At 46.4% G+C, this 20,719-nt stretch overlaps 1 protein-coding gene across 2 annotated transcripts; it reads left to right on the forward strand.

Annotated features, from left to right (window-relative positions):
• The first annotated feature begins 2,336 nt into the window (after positions 1 to 2,336).
• On the forward strand, positions 2,337 to 20,483 carry LOC126544804 (uncharacterized). 2 transcript variants are annotated; one of them, XM_055077850.1, is made up of 9 exons: positions 2,337 to 3,799; positions 3,860 to 3,976; positions 4,352 to 4,606; positions 5,052 to 5,223; positions 11,060 to 11,266; positions 12,366 to 12,697; positions 15,151 to 15,354; positions 16,935 to 17,124; positions 19,933 to 20,483. In XM_055077850.1, exons 2-9 carry the CDS (start codon positions 3,964 to 3,966, stop codon positions 20,192 to 20,194), a joined length of 1,635 nt encoding a protein of 544 aa, XP_054933825.1. In that variant the 5' UTR covers positions 2,337 to 3,799; positions 3,860 to 3,963; the 3' UTR covers positions 20,195 to 20,483. The 2 variants fall into 2 exon arrangements, with proteins under 2 accessions (XP_054933825.1, XP_050048246.1); XM_050192289.2 differs by having other exon boundaries at positions 2,338 to 3,799; positions 4,349 to 4,606.
• Positions 20,484 to 20,719: the final 236 nt, after the last annotated feature.

The following is a 20,719-nucleotide window of genomic DNA, read 5'->3' on the forward strand; positions in this document are numbered from 1 at the left end:
CTTGTTTTCATTGAATTTTGCCGATTGCTCATCACCCGCTAAAGCAAACAATCTATAGAGCCGATAGGGAAGACCCGGCGTCATGGCAACCGATGAACGCTAAAAAGAACGGGAAATGAAAAGTATTTTTACTTGACGCAGCCCTATAGGAAGATAACTTTATTTACGGGTATATTCATTAAGAATTGCAGAAAAAGCGGCGGCCAAAGCGAAAACATGGAGCACAAAGTTAACAAATTCATAAAGGCACAATAAAAATATATCGCAGTTCCGTACGCGATGTCTTGTATTATTTCAAGCGAACAGACGTGGCATAATAATTTAGAGCTTGCGTTAAATTATTGCAATGCCCTGCGAAGGGTTTTCAAAAAGTCTCGCCAACAAAATCATTGGCATAATACGCAGTGGTGCGTAATACACCTATTTTTCTTGTCTAGCATTAGTTCAGTATGTGAAGCTTAGAGAATTGGAATATCGCTGCAGAGTGATGAAGTTGTAAAGTTGATACTCGAGTGTTCTGAAAATCAATAATATTTTTTTCAGAAGGCAATGGTATTAAAAAAAAACTGTTCGAGTCCGTTTGTCTCATAATTTTCTTTTAAATGCAGCAATCCTATTAAGTTCTGCATAGTGAGTGCCAAGAAACACCGTTTTTCCATTTCCGACAGTTTTTGCAAGAGCACCTCGTTAAATATTCCTATAAAACGATCGCTCTGCTCTCGGACTAGTCAAAACACTTTATGAAGCCTTGTATACGTCGGCTGACGCAGGCCCATTTTACAATTTAATTTTACGATACCTCTGTCAAAGTGCGCTGGCACTAAATTTTCTTAATTATGTCTTCAGACCCACCCCGTATCGGAAGATAGAATGAAGCCCGGAAAGTAAATTATTGAAATTGCAAGCGCGTTGCTTTACAGCAGAAAAACAAAAGAAAGCGAAACTGCGTGATTTTTTTTTCCGTAGGCCACCACTGCTCAGCTGTAGTGACAAATCGTGATGATACGATGCCCCTTCAGTATACTCATTGATCGTTGAACCGCCATAGGAAAAGAAATGGACGGTGACCATTTGTTCGTGACTCGTAAATTAAGCTGTCACTGATATAAGGTTCCGCTAAAGGAAGATTTAGTCCTCGGCGCTTGACGCATCAGCGTGCAGACGCGTCGCATCAGATGCGTGCATTCAGCCGTGCGACGTCTGTTCAGCCGTCTGCAGCGGTCTTGCACGTGCGTGTTCGATCACGACCGCCTATCACCTAGCCATCTCGGACTACAGCTGCGGTCTGCTTCAACCAGACGGCGGCAAGCACGACCCCTCCTGCTGCCCCCTCCCCTCCTTGTGACGCCATATTGCTGAAACTACTTCTCGGTAGTTCGCTTCAACACTGCGCAAGCTAGAGAGCAGCCTCAGTCATTAGAAAAGCTGCGCGCTTGTTAACAAACTGGTAGCTTGCTTATCGTACAAGCTCCTAGCAGACAGCTGAAATAACAGGCGAAAAAGAGCAGGAAAAAAAAGAGCAGACGATCTCAGTTTCTGCGCATCACATGTGTGTTACGCAAGTTAACGTCTGTTATATGCATATATCTAGTATAGTTATGAAGTTATGGTGCTATGAAATGAACGTAGTTAGCGGGGCGCTGTTGTACTGGTCCACTCGTCTACAAAGCGGTGAACCTTTATATGTGTTCTCGTACTATAATCAGAGCTTGTATACATCAAACGATTGAATTCGAATGATATTCATTTTCGCTGTTCGTCAGGGATACGAGCATGCGCCACCTACGTGATCACCGGAATATCGGCGACCGTGATAGCTGGATGATAACAAAGGAATAGAGTCCAGTGAAACGAATTTGCACACTATAGCGGTCCGGTACTGTCACTTGTTACGAAAATGCGCAGGTTTGTGCATTTGTGCATATTATTTGAGCACCTTCCGTGCCTTCCTAGACTGACGCGAGGGTTTTCAGGCAGCGGACTCGGAGGTGGTTTCTCGGCAGTGACAAACACAGTTTCCCTCTGCTGTGACTTAATCTGCCAATGAAACATGACGATGATGACGACGATAATGATGAGGAGCATGTTGATGACAATACATGTGACAGATTCCAGGAAAGGCGGATGCAGTCCACTCAACTACAACCACTCTAATAAGTATTCGATGATTAAAGCATGCGTTCTGATGCGGTCGGAAGGCAGACGCAGGCGTCTCGTAGCTGCGGCCGCACTGAAGGAAACTATACTGGAAACGAGAGTGCCAACTCTAGGACGCCGCTCTGCGTTCGGTGCGAGCGTGATACGTGCAGATGTTGTTGACCGCAGCTTGCGTGGAGAGCGAAAACCGCTGAGGCTTAGGACCCCCCGCCGGGCTCCTCCCGGCGGCTGCTGCTATGACGGAGTACACAATGGATCGAGTGAAGCGGCGAGCGCTCGCGAATCGTGGCGGTGCTGTCTGCGACGTTGTCTGCTTCACTGTGTAACCCGCGGCGTTCTGACGGAAGCTCTGGCGTTGTGTTACGGTGTTCATATAGCAATCGAAGCTGCGACGAGTCGCTTTAACTCCATGCAAGTTTGTTTTATTTTGGTTGTAGCTGTATGTCGTCTCTTAAAGAAAAGAAACCTCGCTTCCGCTGACGCGGCAGCGAACAGTTAGGCGAGAGAGTGCGTGAGCTGCCACGAATCGTTGTACGGTCGTCTGCGGCGTGCGGGGCTATCTGCGAAGCTTTGGGGAACGACCCCCGTGTCGTTGACAGAAGCTTCGGGAGGTTGTATTACAATGTGGCCATTCGATGCAGGGCTGCAGAGGATCGGTTCCTGTCATCCCAGCGCCTCTTAGATTTACGTACGCCACTTCGAAGACCCTAGATATCTTGTTTCTACGGCAGTCAAGGGTAACCGGAGTCGAAAGAAGATACGCAAGCTCAACGCCAGTCGTCGTCGTGGGAACTGCGGCATGCATACATCGTCGGAGCTTTCGCGTTTGAGGCAAAGTGTGGAAAGAAGATAGTTGTAGTGCTTCTATGGCGTGACAGCTTGTGGCTTCGAGGTTGGAGACCTGTCTCTGTGAGTACGTGTGCTTGATGGTTCGCCTTCGAGCCAAACTGCGGAAAGAGGTTATTTGTGGTGCTTTTACGGCGCGATAGCTTGTGGCATCAATTTTTAAGACCTACCTCTGGAACTATATGTAGCGGTTGTGTGTACCGTGCCGATAACGAGTGATTCTTCCGCGTTGCCCTTCGCGGGTGGTGATATTGCTCCGTGTGAACGGACGCTGGCGGTTGTAGAATTCCGCTGTTGCAAATGACTCGAAGGTTACCCCCATATCGCTTCCTGTTCGACGCATACTTTGTATAGCTGTTTCAATGTCGATAGTGAGAATCGTGGCATCGCCGGTGTGAGCAGGAAGCTGAGACGACTGCCGGCTTCGGGCAACTCCGGTGCTTCCCGCGTTAGTTTTTCGTGGACCAGTTGTTGCAATGAAGAAGGAGTTTCCGGAGTGTTGAAAGCAGCTGGATGTGCACATTTAGCAATCGTGACGTCATCGTGATTTAGTTGTCTTAACGAGTGCTGCTTCGACATTTGGAGCACACGTCCGCTTGGTTGCACACCGCTTTGGTGGAAACATCTCGGCTTCGTACCGGCAAATTCGGCAAGCATAAACGGTCTACAGCTGTTGAGCGATTGCTCTGCCTTTGCTGTCGGCGTCCGAAATACTCATCGAACACATTACTGAGGATCGACTACCCTTCGTGACGTTACACAGAAAATAAAGTGTCTGGGCCAGTTTTTGGACACGGTAAGGGACAACGTAACATTGGGGGAATCAAGCATTGACACTGCTTATATCTTTATGCAGCTGCAGCGAGTCAGGGGCCTGTGCGGCGGTGGGAGAGGATGGTAATGTGACCGAAGATTTCAGAAGTTTTCGCCCTGGTCTTACAAGATACTTACGAAGAAAGAATGCCGACGACACGTGAGTATTCGATTGCATGGCACCACAATGATACGGCATAGCTTGCAAACTATAACTTTGGAAGTTGACGGCTCTAACTACAGTAGTACACCAAGTTCAGTGCGTTGGTTTCGGTTCATAACGAACGTACAGAGCGCCAAACGGAACGCTAGCAAGAGAGAAGACTCACGCACAACTTAATGTGGCATTTCCTCGCATGTGTCATCTCAGATGTGTATTTCACATTATTCCATTCGTACGCTTTCATTTGTGGATGAGCACTCGTTCAGACGTTGCGACAAACGCTTATCTTTCTCAAACTATTTGCCTACGACCGCGACGTGAGACTCTATGTGACTAAACCAAATGAACCCTGCATGATTTCTTCTGCAGCAGCACACACATTTGAAATCGTGCCGCTGGAGGACACCAGAGTCGCCCCTGAGGTGGCGGTTACCACGGCGGGTTCCAATGGTGGCGACGGATGGTGGCAGCGTACGAATCGATGCTTCGCACAGCAGTGGAAGAAAAAGGACGTCCGGTTCACTTCGAAGTCAGCCATGCTTCGGCTGCCAATGACTACGGCAGCGCTGCTGGCCAACCTGGTGGGCGTTGGCATGGTGGCGATACCGTATGCCTTTGCCGGAATAGGTGATGCTTTCAATCACTTCATGACTCTACCTGACGCGCCTAGGGTTCGGCAGTTTTGCATTGACCTAAATTCCCGATTGGATGTGAGAAGCAGTGAGTCGCCTAATGCACTGCGGTTCAACGCCCTAGGTCAGCGAATTGTCACTCGACTCAATATCGTGAGTGGACCTGATAAAGAATGAGCGAAATATGTATTCACCGATAGGCGCCATATGTCGGCGAATTATCAATAGACGAAATCAGACCTATGCGCAGCTGCAAAATATAGACGTGTTAAGTAGCTTGACAGATAGCTTGGCAGTTCGTTGTCTGGTGTCAGTGAGTTATTAGTGGTCTAATTCAAACTCACGAGTTAACGTTACATTGAGAGCCGATAAGTGACTCGCATGCTACCAACGTCTCTTTAGAGTATGTTAAGCGAGAGAGTATTTTTTCGTCCTTGCAGGATGGGCCGCAATACTCGTGGTGCCCTTGTTTGCAGTACTGGCAGTGTTCAACGCTTACTTGCTCAACAGCTGCTGCGTCATGCTGGAAGAGCGCTGCAAGGAATACCGAAAGTTCCACTGGTACACTCAGTATTCGGACGTCGCCTCTAAAGCACTGGGTCCAGGCGTAGGGTAAGAAATGTCGTCTTGTGAATAACAGAAATGAAAGTTCACCAGCTCGCCCCCTCCCCCCCCCCCCCCCGCGCGCATACAGAAACACAGACACACATAGAACTTGTGCAGATTTAACAAACAGTTCGCAGTCTATGTGAAGAGACATTTTCCTGAAGCGGTTGATCAAATGGTATAGTAAATTTGGCCATTTCGTTCCCGAGTATCTTGTCGTGAAGGAAACTGGTGCAAACGCCTATTTCTTCGCACGCCCGTGCTATGTAGTGGGACAACTCCTATGGTGACCTGCATTTCTTCATTTCTTTCTCATTGATTATAAATGTACCGTCCGCTTCTTGGTCAATCTGCCGTTGCGCGTATGTTCAATTGTTAAAAAAAAATCACGATCATGAACACACCACGATTATTTCAATGACTTAGTTGGTGTTGGGACGATCGGAGTACCCGTGCAACTGTGGCCGAATGGTTAGGAAAGTAGGTAGAGAATTGTTAGAAAGGTTTGCTTTATTAAAGGAATTGTGCTCTTGCTGACGTATATTTGTTGCTATGAGGAATAGTTAGGTACAATTTATTTTGTCACGAAGTAATTGTTTATAAAACGAAGGTGGCAGCCTGGGCAAAAAAGTGTAGTAAACATGGTAGGGCAGGCCTGCATGAGATTATACAATACAGCAGAAATTAGCAAAGAAAGCTTCCCTTTAAAAAGAGAGCGACAACGATCAGCAGGCTTCAGCAATTTTTTTTTCTACTGCCAAGCTCATCGCGACGTTGGCCAACAGGCTCTCATATAGCTGCTACTGCCACCTTGCCAATGAAACTTTCGCTATGCGTACAACGTGGTCTTTGCCCGCTTCGACGTCACCAATGCAACATCAGAAACTTTTGCATAGATGCAACAAGCGTCAGTCTCGAGCATGAAACCGAGCACGAATGTCCCAGTGCGAAGATTACTCGTTCGATTAATGACCAAGGCGCGCAACTTTCAACCACATATTACAGCTAAATGGGCATGAGTTCGATCATCACTGGCACGACAATCCTTTTACAGCGAAGCTGTATGTAGCTACTCTCCGGCGGTTGTCTATGTGGGACCGTCTACGCGCCGCGTCGAAACGAAAAAAAAAAATTCGTCTACAGTTTTTCGCGAATGCTCTGTAGCTCTCAATCAAATGCGAGTATCTTGGAAAAAATTCTAAGCAAATTGGCCGCTAAGACAACTATATCATTACTGAAGTGGCTAGCGCAAAAGTTGACATGGGGCAGAAAAAGGCGAAAAGGACAAGCGCTGTCCTTGTCGCCCTTTTGTGCCCCGTGTCTACTTTTAGGCTAGCCACTTCAGCAATGGAATACCAACTAGCCCGGTCTCGCACCCTAGCTCTATCATTACGCCGAGTTTCATTTACTTGTCTTAATTAGTTAGTTCACAGTGAAGTTGTAAACGTTACAGAATTCCCATCTGCGCTCAACATGGCCATCTACGCAAAGAGTGGTTACAGAAAACGCCTGTAAAACTTTTTTTTTTCAAAACTATCCCCAAACAAATCAACTGAAGTTGGCTGCTGAGATGACTCTATCATTACACCGAGATTAGTTTACTTGTCATGATCAGTTAGTTCACGGTGAAGTTGCAAACGTTACAGAATTCCCGTCTGCTGTCAACATGGCCGTCTACGCAAAGAGTATGGTTACACAAAACAGCTGTAACACTTGTTTTTTCAAAACTATCCCAAAACGAATCAAATGAAGGTGGCCACAAAGACGACTCTATCATTACGCCGAATTTCCTGACATACTTAGTTCACGTTCACAACGAAGTCGTAAACATTACAGGATTCCCGTCTGCTGGCAATACATGACCGTCTACAGAGGGAGTATGGTTACAGGAAACGGCTGTAACTCTAGTTTTTTCAAAACTACCTCAAAACAAATTATACTGAAAGCGGACGCTAGGACGACTCTATCATTACGCTGAGTTTCATTTACGGGTTATACTTAGTTAGTTCACAACAAAGCTGTAAACGTTACAGAATTCCCGTCTGCTGTCAATACATAGCCATCTAAGGAGGGAGTATGGTTACAGAAAATGCCTGTAACTCTAGTTTTTTCAGACCTACCTCAAAACAAATCATTCTACCGCTTAGAATACTCTATCGCTACGCCGCGTTTCATTTACCAGTCATAATTAGTTAGTTCACAAGGAAGTTGTAAACGTTACCGGATTCCCATCTTCTTCAACACATGACCGTCTGCGGAGGGAGTATGGATACAGAAAACGGCTGTAACTGTTGTTTTATCAAGACTATCCCGAAACAAATTACTGACAATTAGCCGCTAAGACGGATCTAATATTACGCCGAGTTTCATCTAACTTTCATAATTACGTAGTTCACAGTGAAGTTGCAAATATTGTGGAGTTCCCGCCTGCCATGTGCCGGTACTGGCACACTTCACCGCTTCATAGAAGAATAAGAATAAATCACTCCAAAGTCAAAAGACGTATTCGTTGTCTGTGCCCTTCAATAATAATAATAATATTATTATATATATATATATATATATATATATATATATATATATATATATATATATATATACATATAGATGCGTCGATTGAGGGAAAACACACCACAGCTTCGGTGCTCGTACTTCTTCACAGAATGGAAAGGCTTTTTTTTTTATTCGTCTTATGGTGAGGGGGAAACTACTGCACAGGAAGGTTTTGAATTTCGAAAAATGTTGTCAGATGGAAATCTGGCGCTGCGATTGGTTATAGCTAACTTGAGAACGACGGGTGTAGTTCATGGATCTGTATAATCTTCGTGCTTGTGAATTCAGGCGTTCTCGGGCCGTTATCTTGCCGCTTTGCCTTGATAAATTTCCCATCCATCAGCGTTGTCTATACACATCGAGGCAAGAAGCATCCGCGAACTAGCATATTCATCGCAACTGATTGCCTTTTAGTGCAATATTTTGTTGGAAAAGAAACAATTTGAACTGTTGCAGAGCGTTGTGAAGCCTGAAGAAAGTTTAGGCGAATCGGTGATCTAAGAGGCAGTTGCATTGGGCCAGCCAGTGAACTTAAACAGGCTCACGAAGATGACAACGAGGGTAAATAAGCACACGCTTGCACTTGTGGGTGCAGGACACAGGTCGCGAGCGTAAACAGAATGTCACGGTAGCCGTAACGATTAGATTTAACAAACTAATCCTTTAACAAAAGGAGAGGAAAATTTTCGAAGATTTCACCGCCTTGTAACGTGTCCGCCGCGACTGGGTTTCAAAGCGATGCCGTTGGGTACGGCAGCGGAATGCCGACAGCGCTAGAGCCATCGTCACTAGCAACCCCAGCTGGATGAAATTTTGCAAAAGCTTTTAGCTATTGCCCGAAAGGTCAGAGCACATCGACTCCGCTTCAGTCCGTGGGCCGCCGGCCAAACTGTTTCAGAAACTCTACCGCAGAGGGACAGTGGACACCCCAACAGTGCCTTCAAGGACATGCGAGCGAGCGTCAATTGGAACCAATCTCCAAAATTTTTTGGATCGGTCAGGTAACGGTTGCCGGTTGTCTCAAGCGCAGTGCAGTTAATTGGCATTTAAAGCAGTGAAATGAGAGCCCTTACAGGGAAAGCCTGGGATCACCTTTGTGCATCTGCCGGCGGGCGTTATAGCAGGCGGGATCGGCTTGGCATGCTTCGTCAGCGATTGTTCTGCTGGAGCATAGTATACGCTCTGAAAGGGGTTTGTCACCCACGTTGATCATTCAAGTGTCCGAGAAAGGCTATCAACTGCCGCAGAACTGCTCTTCTCATTACTACGGGCACATCAGGGAGCACTACGTCTTGGAAGCTGTCGTGTGGAAGAACACCCTTCTCTACATGCTTCTGTAGTCTGGGAAGCGACGCGTTTCCTTTCACGATGAACGGCGGATACAACCAGGTGAGGTGTCCCGCATCACCAGTCTCACCGCACAAGCTACAACACTGCGAACCTGACCGTCTAAATTTGCACAACCAAGCCTCTGTGTAGGTGAATCAAGTTCCAAAGCGATACAGTAAGGTATCGCGAGTAAGTAAGCGATTTGATCACACAGGGTTTTCGTGTAGTTTTGTGGATCGCCGCAAAATTAATGGAGATTGCGTGTGTTGTTCGCTGCAGGTTTCGCGGAGCTTACAGTTTTGGGGCCCATGACAGCTCGACGCGCTGTTCCTATCTATTCCAACGTGAGACGGTACCCCCCAAAACTGCAGCTCGAACATCCTGATGCTGAAGATCTCAAGCAACACCCATTGGCTTGACAGAAATGCTTCGTTATGTCACATCAACAATTCAGAGATAGAAGAAACGTGGAAAAGGTAGCGAGGCTAGGAGGGAGCTTAAGCTCTAAAGCTCTTATCTAAATATATGGGAACGGGTAAAGCGCGTTGAAAGGCGCCCACTGCACACATTTTGATAAGATTAGTTGCATTTAAAAATATATGGAAATATCCAATGTCTGTAAGAAGCAGATATTTATTTAAGACATCAGTCTGTCGCCGAAATAGTGCTGAAAAAGAAAACTTAATTACAAAGATTGCACCTTTGCTTGTCAGTAATACAAAAAAAAAAACGAGTAACCTATATATCCCTACGGGATTTGAATGCGGAAACATTAGGACGTGTCACGTGTCGTGACGTTAGACATGACGTGACGTCACACATGAGCATCTCGGAATCAATTTTATTCCGATTATTAAGTGATCATGATACGTGACGTAATACATTGTCACGTGTCCTTCACATCTGTACCTGATCCGCCTGAATCCACTTTAATCCAGATTATTCGACCATAATTCACTTTAATCCACCTTGATCTAATTTTTACCAACTTTATTCCACTTTAGTCCACCTAAATCCACTTTGATAGAATGTTTACTAGTGCTAATACGCCTTAAACCACATTAATCCACTTTATTCACCTATCATTCACTTTACTTCACCTTTAGATATATTACTCTAACTTGTGAATTTATTTCACTTTACTTCACTGTAATTCGCATTCATTCACTTTATATTCGTCTTTAACCACCATAATTACTAGTAATTAACGTTGTTATACTATTTACTATCTTCTGTATTACTACTGACAACATACAAACGCTGATGATCGTCACGTGAGGTGTTGATTTTGGTACGACGGTAGCTTACAACGCCGGCTAATCTACCTCATGGGACGTACAATGCTTTCGTGTTAAATTTTTCACAACGCTGTAAAGCGCTTCAAATGAAGCACCTAAACCGGGCAAAATTGATGTATAATGTTACCGCTCTCAAGCATACCACTAGTCAGTAGGAATTTTTCGAAATCTTCGTAAGCATTGCAACGACTTCGAGCAAGCTGTAAATTCAGAAATTAAACTGGTCGGCCTTAGACGCGGTAAAACACACACAGTTTACACAACTTAGATTTCAGTTTTTCTGCAAGGCTAGGGATTGATAAACTTCGTGCCTCAATATTTTCTTTTCAACTTACAGATTTCTTCTTTTTTGCAGAATTTGTGTAAAACTATGAGGCACTAAATCAAAATTATCGTTCGTAAACTCGGTAGAATTCACGTTTCCCTCGTAAGTCCAACAAATTTCATTCAAATTGGTTCAGCTCTTGCGTAATGCATTTTTGCGTTCCCCGTGCGTTTCAAGATAGAACAATCGGAGTTGACTCTAAGCTGGTGCTGCTTTTTAACCTGGATATGCCCAACAGGGCAGACGCAGTCGTGTCATTTGTGAAAATAAGCGATGTGGACCCTAACGAAACCAAGAGGTGGAAGTTTGTCAACGACGATTTCTTCGTCCCTGACAGGAGAATCGTGAGTGGCTTGCGGTTGCTTTCGGTGGTGGGCCTCCAGGCAGTGATCATAGTCCTGACAGCCGAGGCCATCACGGACTTTGTGCTGGCCCTCGTACCGGCGCCTTGGACCCACGGTTCAATGTACTGCACCCTCGTCGTTGGCCTTGGCGTGCTGAGCGCAGCGATAAAGGGACCGTGTGCTGACGTCACGCGATACTGGTGAGTGAGAGGGTGAAAGAAATAGGAATGGGAAAAGACTGGGTGGTTAAGCAGAATAAACGTCCGAGTGGCTACACCGTACCGGAGGAACGGTACAAAAAGACCAAAGCCAAGGAAACAAGCATATAGAAAGCACATAGCATAAATTACGGAGGATAACAGAAGCAACTATAAAACATGTCGCGGTACTAAGATTTCTATGTGGACTGTCGTTGAAAGTAGCACTGTGAGTGTGTGTTTCAGTGCGCCTTCTAGTGACCTGGTTTTTGAAAAGGTCCGCCAACATGAGCATACTACAATGCTCGTCGAACGTACGCAAGAAACTTTCCACGCACACGCCGATCTGTAGTACCAAGAAAGGAGCTTCATAAAGCTTCACTTCGTAAACGCAGTTAGGATTTAAGTGTTTTGTTTTCTCCTGTCATTTGGGGTATCGGCCGCATAGATTTATGACGCAGATGTGGAAGGAAGGGGGGGGGGGCGGTTATTCCGTAAGAGTGGACAGCTCATTGGACAATAGTGGACAATAGTGGAAATGCTCATTTCGTCTGCTGCTGAAGTGCTGGTTGGCTGAGCTCGAAAAGGAAACAGGAATTCACAGCCAGTTTTCTTCTCTCAGGTTCAGCTGCAGCCACTCAGTGGTGGCCAATATGGATAGTTTACCGGGCGGACACTTACAGAATCCATCCGGCTGGAAGGCGCTTCAGCGATTTACCTTTCTTTCACAAATAATTTGTTTTGCAAATTGCTTTTACTGTGTCTATCATCTTTCAATTCTTGTGTCCTTGCAATCACAAAATGAAAGTTCCGCAAATATATCCTCTTTCGATTCTTTATTGATGTTTCCTGGTTGCTCTGTCATCCTATGTATCTGTATGCTCTCCATCGGTATTTATGGCAACCACGGTTTCCAAGACGAAACTGAAATAACACATTTACCCATCTTTGTTGACTTGTCTCTGCGGTCCAACAAACAGAGACTCTTCGGCTTGATCAAGAAGAGAGGGGGGTTGGAAGAGCAGCACTGGCGAGTGCCAGTAGAATAGCGTTCGCGTTTGGTCACGCGCTGACACCACCGTCCCGACAACCGTCGACGCAGGTGCAGCGTGGTCAACTTGCCATTGTCGCTGACGCTTCTGTCGCTGCTGCTGACCGGTCTTGCCGTCAGCTTCGGGTCGGGGCCGACACCACGGGTACCCGGGTCCTGGAACGAGCTGCGCCAAATCCTGAGCGCAGCCGCGCACAAAGATGGCGGCGCGGGCCACTTGCCCGCGCACAGGGGCACGTTCACTGCCCCACCGGCGGTGCCCTTCTTCGTAGGCCTTGGCGTCATCGCGTTCAACTACGCAAGCGTCTCGGGCTTCACGAGCCTGCGCCGAGACGCGGCGACCCCGTCGTACTTCAAGCGAGCCACTGGCTACGGCGTCGCTGGTAAGCCACAAGCCGGGCCAAGTGCTCGGGCGACGCGTTTGTGGCGGTCTTGCAAAAGCCGGAGTTGGCGCCGTGCCTGGCCAGCTGTTGTTCTGACTGAGCTTTTTTTACGTTGGTGACACGAGCGTTTTACCAAGCAGTGGTGAACTACATATTGCAAGAGTAGATCTTATCGGTGACTACTGGCGTTTAACGCTACAAGTTAACTCTGTGGCTACGAGAGATGCCATTGCGGAGGTGACCAGATGCAATTTGATGATATGGGGCTCTTTAATGGTGCCTAAATTTTGGTGATGAGTTGGCCTTGAGATTATTACACAGAAGGCTAAGCCAATGCTCAATAGCCTTGCAAGACAATGAAGACTCATGATTAGCAGAATCGGTGCAAGGAAGCTTTTGCCTAGACATACTTGTCGAAGGGAACCCGCATCCAGAGAAGCAAATTTTACGGAAGAATAAAACTAAAATGTGTTGAAGCGCATGCAGCAGACATTACCACTTCATGTTCGGCTGCCTACCACTGCCTTTGAAAAGAAAAGGGTGCAATCAATGCATTTTACCGGTACTAACGCAAGGGCGAGAAAAATCAGGAAGATTATAAAGAGGTTTGAAAAGCATCTGAACCCCGCACAACTATCGATATTCTGATTGAGACTAACAGGAAGAAATGTGGTTGGGTAGGCAAAGTGATACAGAGGGCAGAAAAAAAATTTAGAAAAAAAAAAGATGGCCGTATGACATGATCCTCCGGCTATTTTCCCTTCATCACTGTAACTAAGACTACAGGGCACAATATGGTTATACACACAAAACACTGGGCCCTCAGCAAATATTTTCCAATTACATCTGTATTTGAAATTGCTGCCTCTATGGAAGCCCCTCGTATCAAAAGCGACTGCCAATTTGGCATAACCCGTGTGGTGTCAGGAAAAGGGGGGCCTGCGCTCTGAATTTTTCTTCGAAACTGTTCGGGGCACCATCGAACGATTTTCTTTGCATGCTCCGGCACCGGACGGCTGGGCAAGGGCGTCGCAATTCAGTTGTTCGCACAATTACTTCACTTATGCCATAAAAAGCAGCACCAGGAGACCACCGAGAGACACATGCAATGACAAAACGACGCCTGACACACATGGCGTATTTCCAGCTTCTGCAATAACTTCCGGTATTTGCAGCACACAAAGGCAAGGCCCCAGAGAATGCCTTCTGCTTCTCTGAGGGCGCAAGTTCATTTCGTCACCACTCAGAGTTGCCAGGCTACTGTAAGGTTCACGTGCAATATAACGAAGTTATAATACAAATTTTACCACCATAACGAATAGGCTCGTGTTTTGAAATGTTGCTGTGGGACGCGTACGGTTTAACATTGAATGTACAATTCCAGCTCTGAAATTTAATGTGATGGCCCCTTTAATCTAATTCCGGGTTTTCATTGCCTAAACCATGATATGATTATGAGGCACGCCGTACCGGGAGACTTCGGGTTAATTTTGACCACCTGTGGTTATGTAACGCACAGCAAAATATAAGCACACGAGCCTTTAGTATTTTGTCCCCATCGAGGTGCCGCCACGGCAGCCCCAGGGGTCGAACTCGTGAACTTGAGCTCATCGGCGCAACGTCGCAGTCAGTAATCTGTCGCGGTGGTTGTAGGGCAGATAACTGATGTCATATTAGTGTTACAGAATTTGTGCGAAGATAACGGAAGCGCAGTCGCGGATGGCAGAGAACTAGGTGTTGTTGTGAGGAAATTAGAAAATTTGCACACCAAGGATGGCGCCATTTGGCCAACGGCAGGGGCAACTGGAGATCGCTAGGAGAGGCCTTTCCTAAACAGTGGACATAAAAATTGGCTGATGACGACTATGATGAGGCAGACTGCTAGTATAAAGTAGACGTATAGTTTGAAAGAAATGATCAATTAGTTTACGCAGGCTTGACGTCTTGTTGCCGTCAGCCCCATTTAAATGGGATGTAAATCATCATCATCACCGTCATCAGCATAATCATCAGCTTTGCCAGCAGGGAATCGAGGAAGAGCTTCGAGATGAGGTTTCTTTTAAAAAAGCTGCCCAAGTAGGCTGTGGTAAATGTCAGAGTTAGGCCAATGAAAAAGCTGCGGGTATAGAAATGGCGTGACGCAACCCTTTGTTTGATCTACCCCTGGGGTCCAGCGGCTACGGCATTCACTCGCGGAGCTCGAGTTCGCTGGTTCGAATGCCGGCATCTGCATTTCGAAGGGGTCAGAAGGAACAGAAAACAAAAATAAGAATCATTGTGTAGCTTGCTTTGGTGCGCGTTTATGACCGACGTTAAAATTATCGCCGTGCCCTCCACAAGGGTGCTACTTATTACTCACCTCGCTGTTGTGGAGCGTTTTAATTTCAGTGTACTCTGCGTTCAATAACAGCGAATACTAAATGCCGTAATGGAGGGGTCTGTCTTTCTTGAAGGGTACACCGCTGCCTGCCTCCTGATCGGCGTGTTGGGCTACGCGGCCTTCGGGACGACTGTGGGCGGAAACGTCATCATGTCGCTGAACTCCGACAGGACCCGGACGGCCGCCAACTTCTTCCTCGCCATGAGCTACCTGCCGACGGGCAACCTCGTCACCCTCACCCTGGAGGAGTACGACGGCGCCGAGAACTACGGGAAACGTGGGTGCTCTATACAAATGCGATAGACGCGATGGCTCATCAAACATTCGAGTCGATGCGCTCGGAAACGAAACGTTGAAGTCTAAATTCTGTTAAGTGGCAGCTAGTGAACGTGGGAGGGGAGCCGTTGCAGAGATTGCCAGGTAGCGAGTTTAGGAATGCGCATCTCCTGCTGCTCAGAGAATACGCCTTTGTTAGCTGGCGCTCATTCTCGAAGCATAGGACCGCTGATCTGTTCTGTCTCAGTAGTTTTCGTTAGCCTTGGTTTAAAGAGACACTAAATAAAGAATATGATCACGTTGAGCTGAGTAAGCAGAGTGTGCTGCTTTTCTACTACCGCGTAAAAAGGATTGACAAGCTAGGAATCACTCAAAAACAGAATACGGGCGGCGACCCTGTCATTTAGTTGTTGCACTGCAGCTCGCATTGACGTAATGGACTTTGCTATTCGGGTTTAGTCAAATGTTTATTGATAGTATACTACAATGCACTTATAGGAGCCGAGAACTTAACACGAGTTTTAGGAACTCTTCGTGCAGCCAAGAAGAAAGTAAGCTTAGACGCAGACTCAGCAGCCACGAGTCAATGATTGCTCCACTGCGCTTGACAGATTCCACTGCAATGCACCCTTTTGCATGCCCCAGCATTCTTGTCATGCAGCGGAACGAATGTGTGCACTAGCAATGCTCAAGATTGTGCCCCAATTGGAGTGCCGTTGTGCACCGTTGTCAGTTTGCGCCCCGGCAAACGGCAAGATTCGTCGTAGGCAAGCGAGACTGGCCACTCGAGGCAGTTTGCGTGTATTCGCGGGCTTCTTTCACGCTCGGAAAAAGCACTTTTACGTAGCACGTATTGAACAACATATAGATAGCTTTATGGGGAGCTTTTCATGTTCCCCTGCGATTTTCTCATTCAGACCTTTCATATAATTATAATGTTTGAGAAGTTGATTAATTAATTAAGACTAATTATCTAATTAGGCGGAATGTAAAAAAATAATCTTAGCATCTGCAAGCGAAGGCAAACAAGATTACTATGGTTCTGTCCAGCTACGTGGCATTTGCATATTTTTAACCCTCGGCGCATGATAGTTGGGACACCCATGTTTTAAACACTTTGCATATGTCCAGACCTCTTACCTTTTAAATGCAGATAATAAGCATACGAAATTGTGTTCCAGTGAAGTAGCCAGTCTTATCTGGAACATTGTTCTACTCACCTATACCCGGAACAATTCGAACTAAAGATGTACGGCAGCCCTCATAAAAATGGCTACAGAGGCAGGCGCACTGAATATGTACCGATTAATAGACACACGTATGGGCAACACCGTTCCGGATAACGTCGGCTATATCACCAGAACGCTCAGTTCCACACATTTAATATGTGCACTTAAAGAGAAAGAAAGTAAGAGGTTCAGCTATGTGAAACCATATATTTTGTGATTTTAGGTGAAACGCCATTTCCTTTAGGTAATTCGAAAAAAGACAATTACCGCAATTTCCCACTTACAGCTGGAGGAACGAGAGCGCTATAGCATTGTCGATTAAGCACCAAGCTGCGAATGTCCCACTTTCCAGGGACCGTGTGGAGCCGCGCCAAGATGGCGTCTCCGCTGATGGCGTGCGCATGCGTGCTGGCCCTGGCCGTGCCGCACGAAGGACCCCTGGTGGCGCTCGTCGGTTCCCTGTTCGCGTGCCCCGTTGCCTTCGTGCTGCCGCCGATTTTCTACGCCGGCCTCTGCAAGGGCTCGTATCAGTGGCCGGAGAGGTATGTCCGCAACCGCCTCGTACATTTATGATCGTCCTCTGAGTAAACAGACAGTACTAGAGCATGGTCCCCACTGGTCATCGGTTCAGAAGGCAGTGAAGGCACTTCAGTGCTTTCTCAGAACGCCTGGTTTGTACGAGCGGCTTTGACTGAAGTACTGTCCATGCGCGTCTCTTGTCCTCTCTCTCATCTCTCTTCCCCTTCTCCCTTCCCCCAGCGTAGGGCAGCCAACCAGAGTTTGACTGGTTAACATGCCGGCTCCTTCCTTATGTCTCTCTCTCTCTCTCTCTCGGCGTAACGAGGCTGAGGCGATTTCCGCCCCGAGTCCCGCGTACATGTATAATGATAAAAGTGACAGATTCGTTAGTTTCTGCGTGAGAGCTCCTTAAGAACGGTGTAGGGCTGCGCCGAATTTGTGACAGTTCTTTATCCCACGCTGTAAAATTCAGCCGCCAACAGAATCCAGTCAACGAAATACAAGCGTGCACCTTACACATAGCTGCACCGGACCTTTCCTGCAAATTTTCTTGTGAGGTCGCTTTTGAAAACGAAACACCTGACCTCTGCACAGCTCTCAATCAGCTGGATAGAACACCGTTCACCCTGAACAAGATCTTGGGACCATGGCCTCGCATATCGCAGCTACAAAAGGCCACAAAAGCGCTGCTGCGATATTTGAAAGCTACCGGATTGAGTCAGCGTCTGTGATCCGGACTGAGTGACCGAACGATATCCCCAGTAGACTTTCTCTTCTTCTTTTAATCTTTCCTTCCCCTTTTCCCTTTCCCCAGTGTAGAGTAGCCAACCAGGCTCAGCACTGGTTAGTCTCCCTACCTTTCCTTTGTCATTCGCTCTCTCTATTTCTTGTGAGGCATTCATAATTATTATCATAGAGAGCGTTTGCTTCTTTAAAACACGCTGCTGCGATTCCGTTCACCAACGTTCAATATGTAAACGGCCTAAAGGACGAAGCAAGGAAAAGCGCACGACAGACCCTGCAGGTGAGCAGTGCGATACGCAGCGGCTCCACCACGTGACCCCACCACGTTACTCATGCTACCCCGGAATATACGTTGCCTCCGAGATCTGCCCATTTTGTTCGGCGGGAAATCGACCGAGAAGACGCGATTTAATACATTATGCGCTTGAAAGAGTATGTTTGCTGCAGTGAGGATATTCAGGTACCGTTTGGAGTTTCTGTTCAAAGTAACACAGAGAACACAGGTGGATGCAAGGATATTTGTAGGGGTAGTAGTACAGATGGCCATATATCAGCCGATTCCCTGTATGCGTACGACATCCACTCTCTTCCATTCGACATACATTCTGGCCACTGTAACTCAGCGTCTTTCTAATAACTTGTTTTCATGTTCGCGCGACGACACTTCTGTCACCCAAGTGAATGTAAGTGATTTGCTATTGTACCATACTTGGACAACTTTTCACACAACTGGAAAAAGCTGGCAGAACGTGCCAATGTCAAATTTTTTTCCCCACGAATTAGATAATCTATGCAAAATAAGTAAACACGAATCCTGACAGTGAGGCGCGCGGCAGCAATCGTTATAGAACACGCTTCGTAAATTGTAGATAATGTATCGTCTATCATATTCAACTTAAAAAATTAAGTATGGGTTTTACGTGTCAATAGTGCGATCTGATTACGAGGCATTTGGAGCACCTTGGGTTCTTTAACGTGCACCTAAATCTAAGCACACGGGTGTTTTTGAATTTCATACCAGATTCCACTTTCGTGCGGTAAGTTCAACGTAGGCCAGATGTGACGCCGTCCAAGTGACAGATTAAGAGAACACAGCAACAATGTGAAGAGAGAGAGAGAGAGAGAAGACGTGATGACTGCTTAGCTCTGCATTGTAGCACGTGTGATTGTGAGCCGTTCTTTTAGGAACGCTTTGTCGTGTCGAAGCTGATTGCAAGTCCCTAGGTCGATTACAAGCAGCAAAAATAGCGAGCCTAACTGACAACTGCGCGAGCATGCCTTCACTTGCGTTGTCGAGAACAGAACTGTGTTTTCTAAACGTGAGATAGCGCACGCATGCCACTTTTGCCTGCGCATATGAGCGTGATTTGAACGCCTCTAAATATGTGCACCTGTTTCTAATCAAGCATTTGCTAAAGTGGACACTTGTGTCTGTGCGCTCACATATCCTCGTCGTGAATGCGCTTAAAACGGTCATAATTATTTTGTGTTTGTGGCATTTAGACGAGTTAGAAGCTTCGTTAGGCACTATAGACGTCACGATATTTTTTTTCCTCCGAAGCGTCAGACGGCGCAGAGAGCGATGTAATGACAAATCAAGGAGTATACCGCTTACAGATAGAAAGACAGCGGTGTGGATGAAGAAGCAAACAGGCGCAGTTAGTACCCTAGCTGCGATTAAAAGGAAATGTGGAGTTTATCAGGCCATGCAGTGTGTAGAGCAGATAGTAGAGTCTGTACCATCAACTGAATTAATGCCAAGGCAAATAAAACGCAGTTTAGGACGACGTAAGTTCTGTGGCGAAACGCTAAAATTTTCTGAACATGGCACTAAGTTATCCAAAACAAGGGGTGACCAGGTATCGCTGGGAAAGACCGTCGTCCTGTACTGCGGATTGATCAGTCAGATGGTGATCTCACATGATGGTATTTAAACGAATACGGTGCAGGTGAGGTAAGGCGAATACGTGTAGTGTTGTAGTGTTTAGTAATCCATAAAGTGTTACGAATAGGTGTGCGAGCTGGCGAGGTAGGAAAATGGGGGTATGAAAGCGACAAGTAATAAATTACTGTCAAATTTCTCGCAGGCCCCTGAGTAGAAACATGAAGATCGCCCTGGTGGTGGCCCTAGTCTCCGGCCTGGTGGTCCACATCGGGGGCACCGTGACGGCCATCATGCAGATAGTACATGAGGCCCAGCTGGACCAGCAGTCCTGCTTCTGGGGCTTCTGTTACGAGGGGCAGTACGCGACGACGCAACCTCCGGCCATCTACAAGCAATACCTCGGGCATTTCTTGTCGGAGGTGCAGCTTCCGCGCAACGTCGGAAAGTGTTCCAAAGCGGGCTAGACGAATGGACCGCGAGCAAGGAACGCGGCCACAAACCTGGACGCCAATCATTTCTCTTGTCACCATATACATAACCATCCAGTTCTATGGGGAACATTTCTTTATTATTCAAGCCAGTGTGACTGGAGTATTACTACACTACGATTAAATGTGCATCTTACGGACTGAAGAAAAACGACACCTTAACTTGTGCCTGCTACCAAATAGAGATTGCCCGAAATGTCCTAAAAAAAAGGAAAAAAAAACGTGATGTTGGATTTCTCAACCTAAAGTTCACAGTGGAAAAGTATGTCTGTTTTCCTTTTTCGACGGCTCCACACAAATCTCATGAATATGCTTAGAGCCTATCTCCATCTTTTACTGACACACACACGCATATATATATATATATATATATATATATATGCTTGTGTGTGTGTGTGTGTGTGTGTGTGTGGTTAAAGAGAAATTCTTCAGGCCACCTTTCAAAGGTAAAGAGCTTGAGCGATGCTAAAATGTAAAGCTAACCAGTATTTAATTTCAACA

The sequence above is a fragment of the Dermacentor andersoni genome, chromosome 10, assembly GCF_023375885.2.
Source record: "Dermacentor andersoni chromosome 10, qqDerAnde1_hic_scaffold, whole genome shotgun sequence".
NCBI classification, from domain to species: domain Eukaryota; kingdom Metazoa; phylum Arthropoda; class Arachnida; order Ixodida; family Ixodidae; genus Dermacentor; species Dermacentor andersoni.

Coding starts and splice junctions, on each gene's coding strand:
- LOC126544804 (XM_050192289.2), top strand. Junction 5,224..11,059: donor GCACTGGGTCCAGGCGTAGG/GTAAGAAATGTC, acceptor CGTCCCTGACAG/GAGAATCGTGAGTGGCTTGC. Junction 11,267..12,365: donor GCTGACGTCACGCGATACTG/GTGAGTGAGAGG, acceptor CCGTCGACGCAG/GTGCAGCGTGGTCAACTTGC.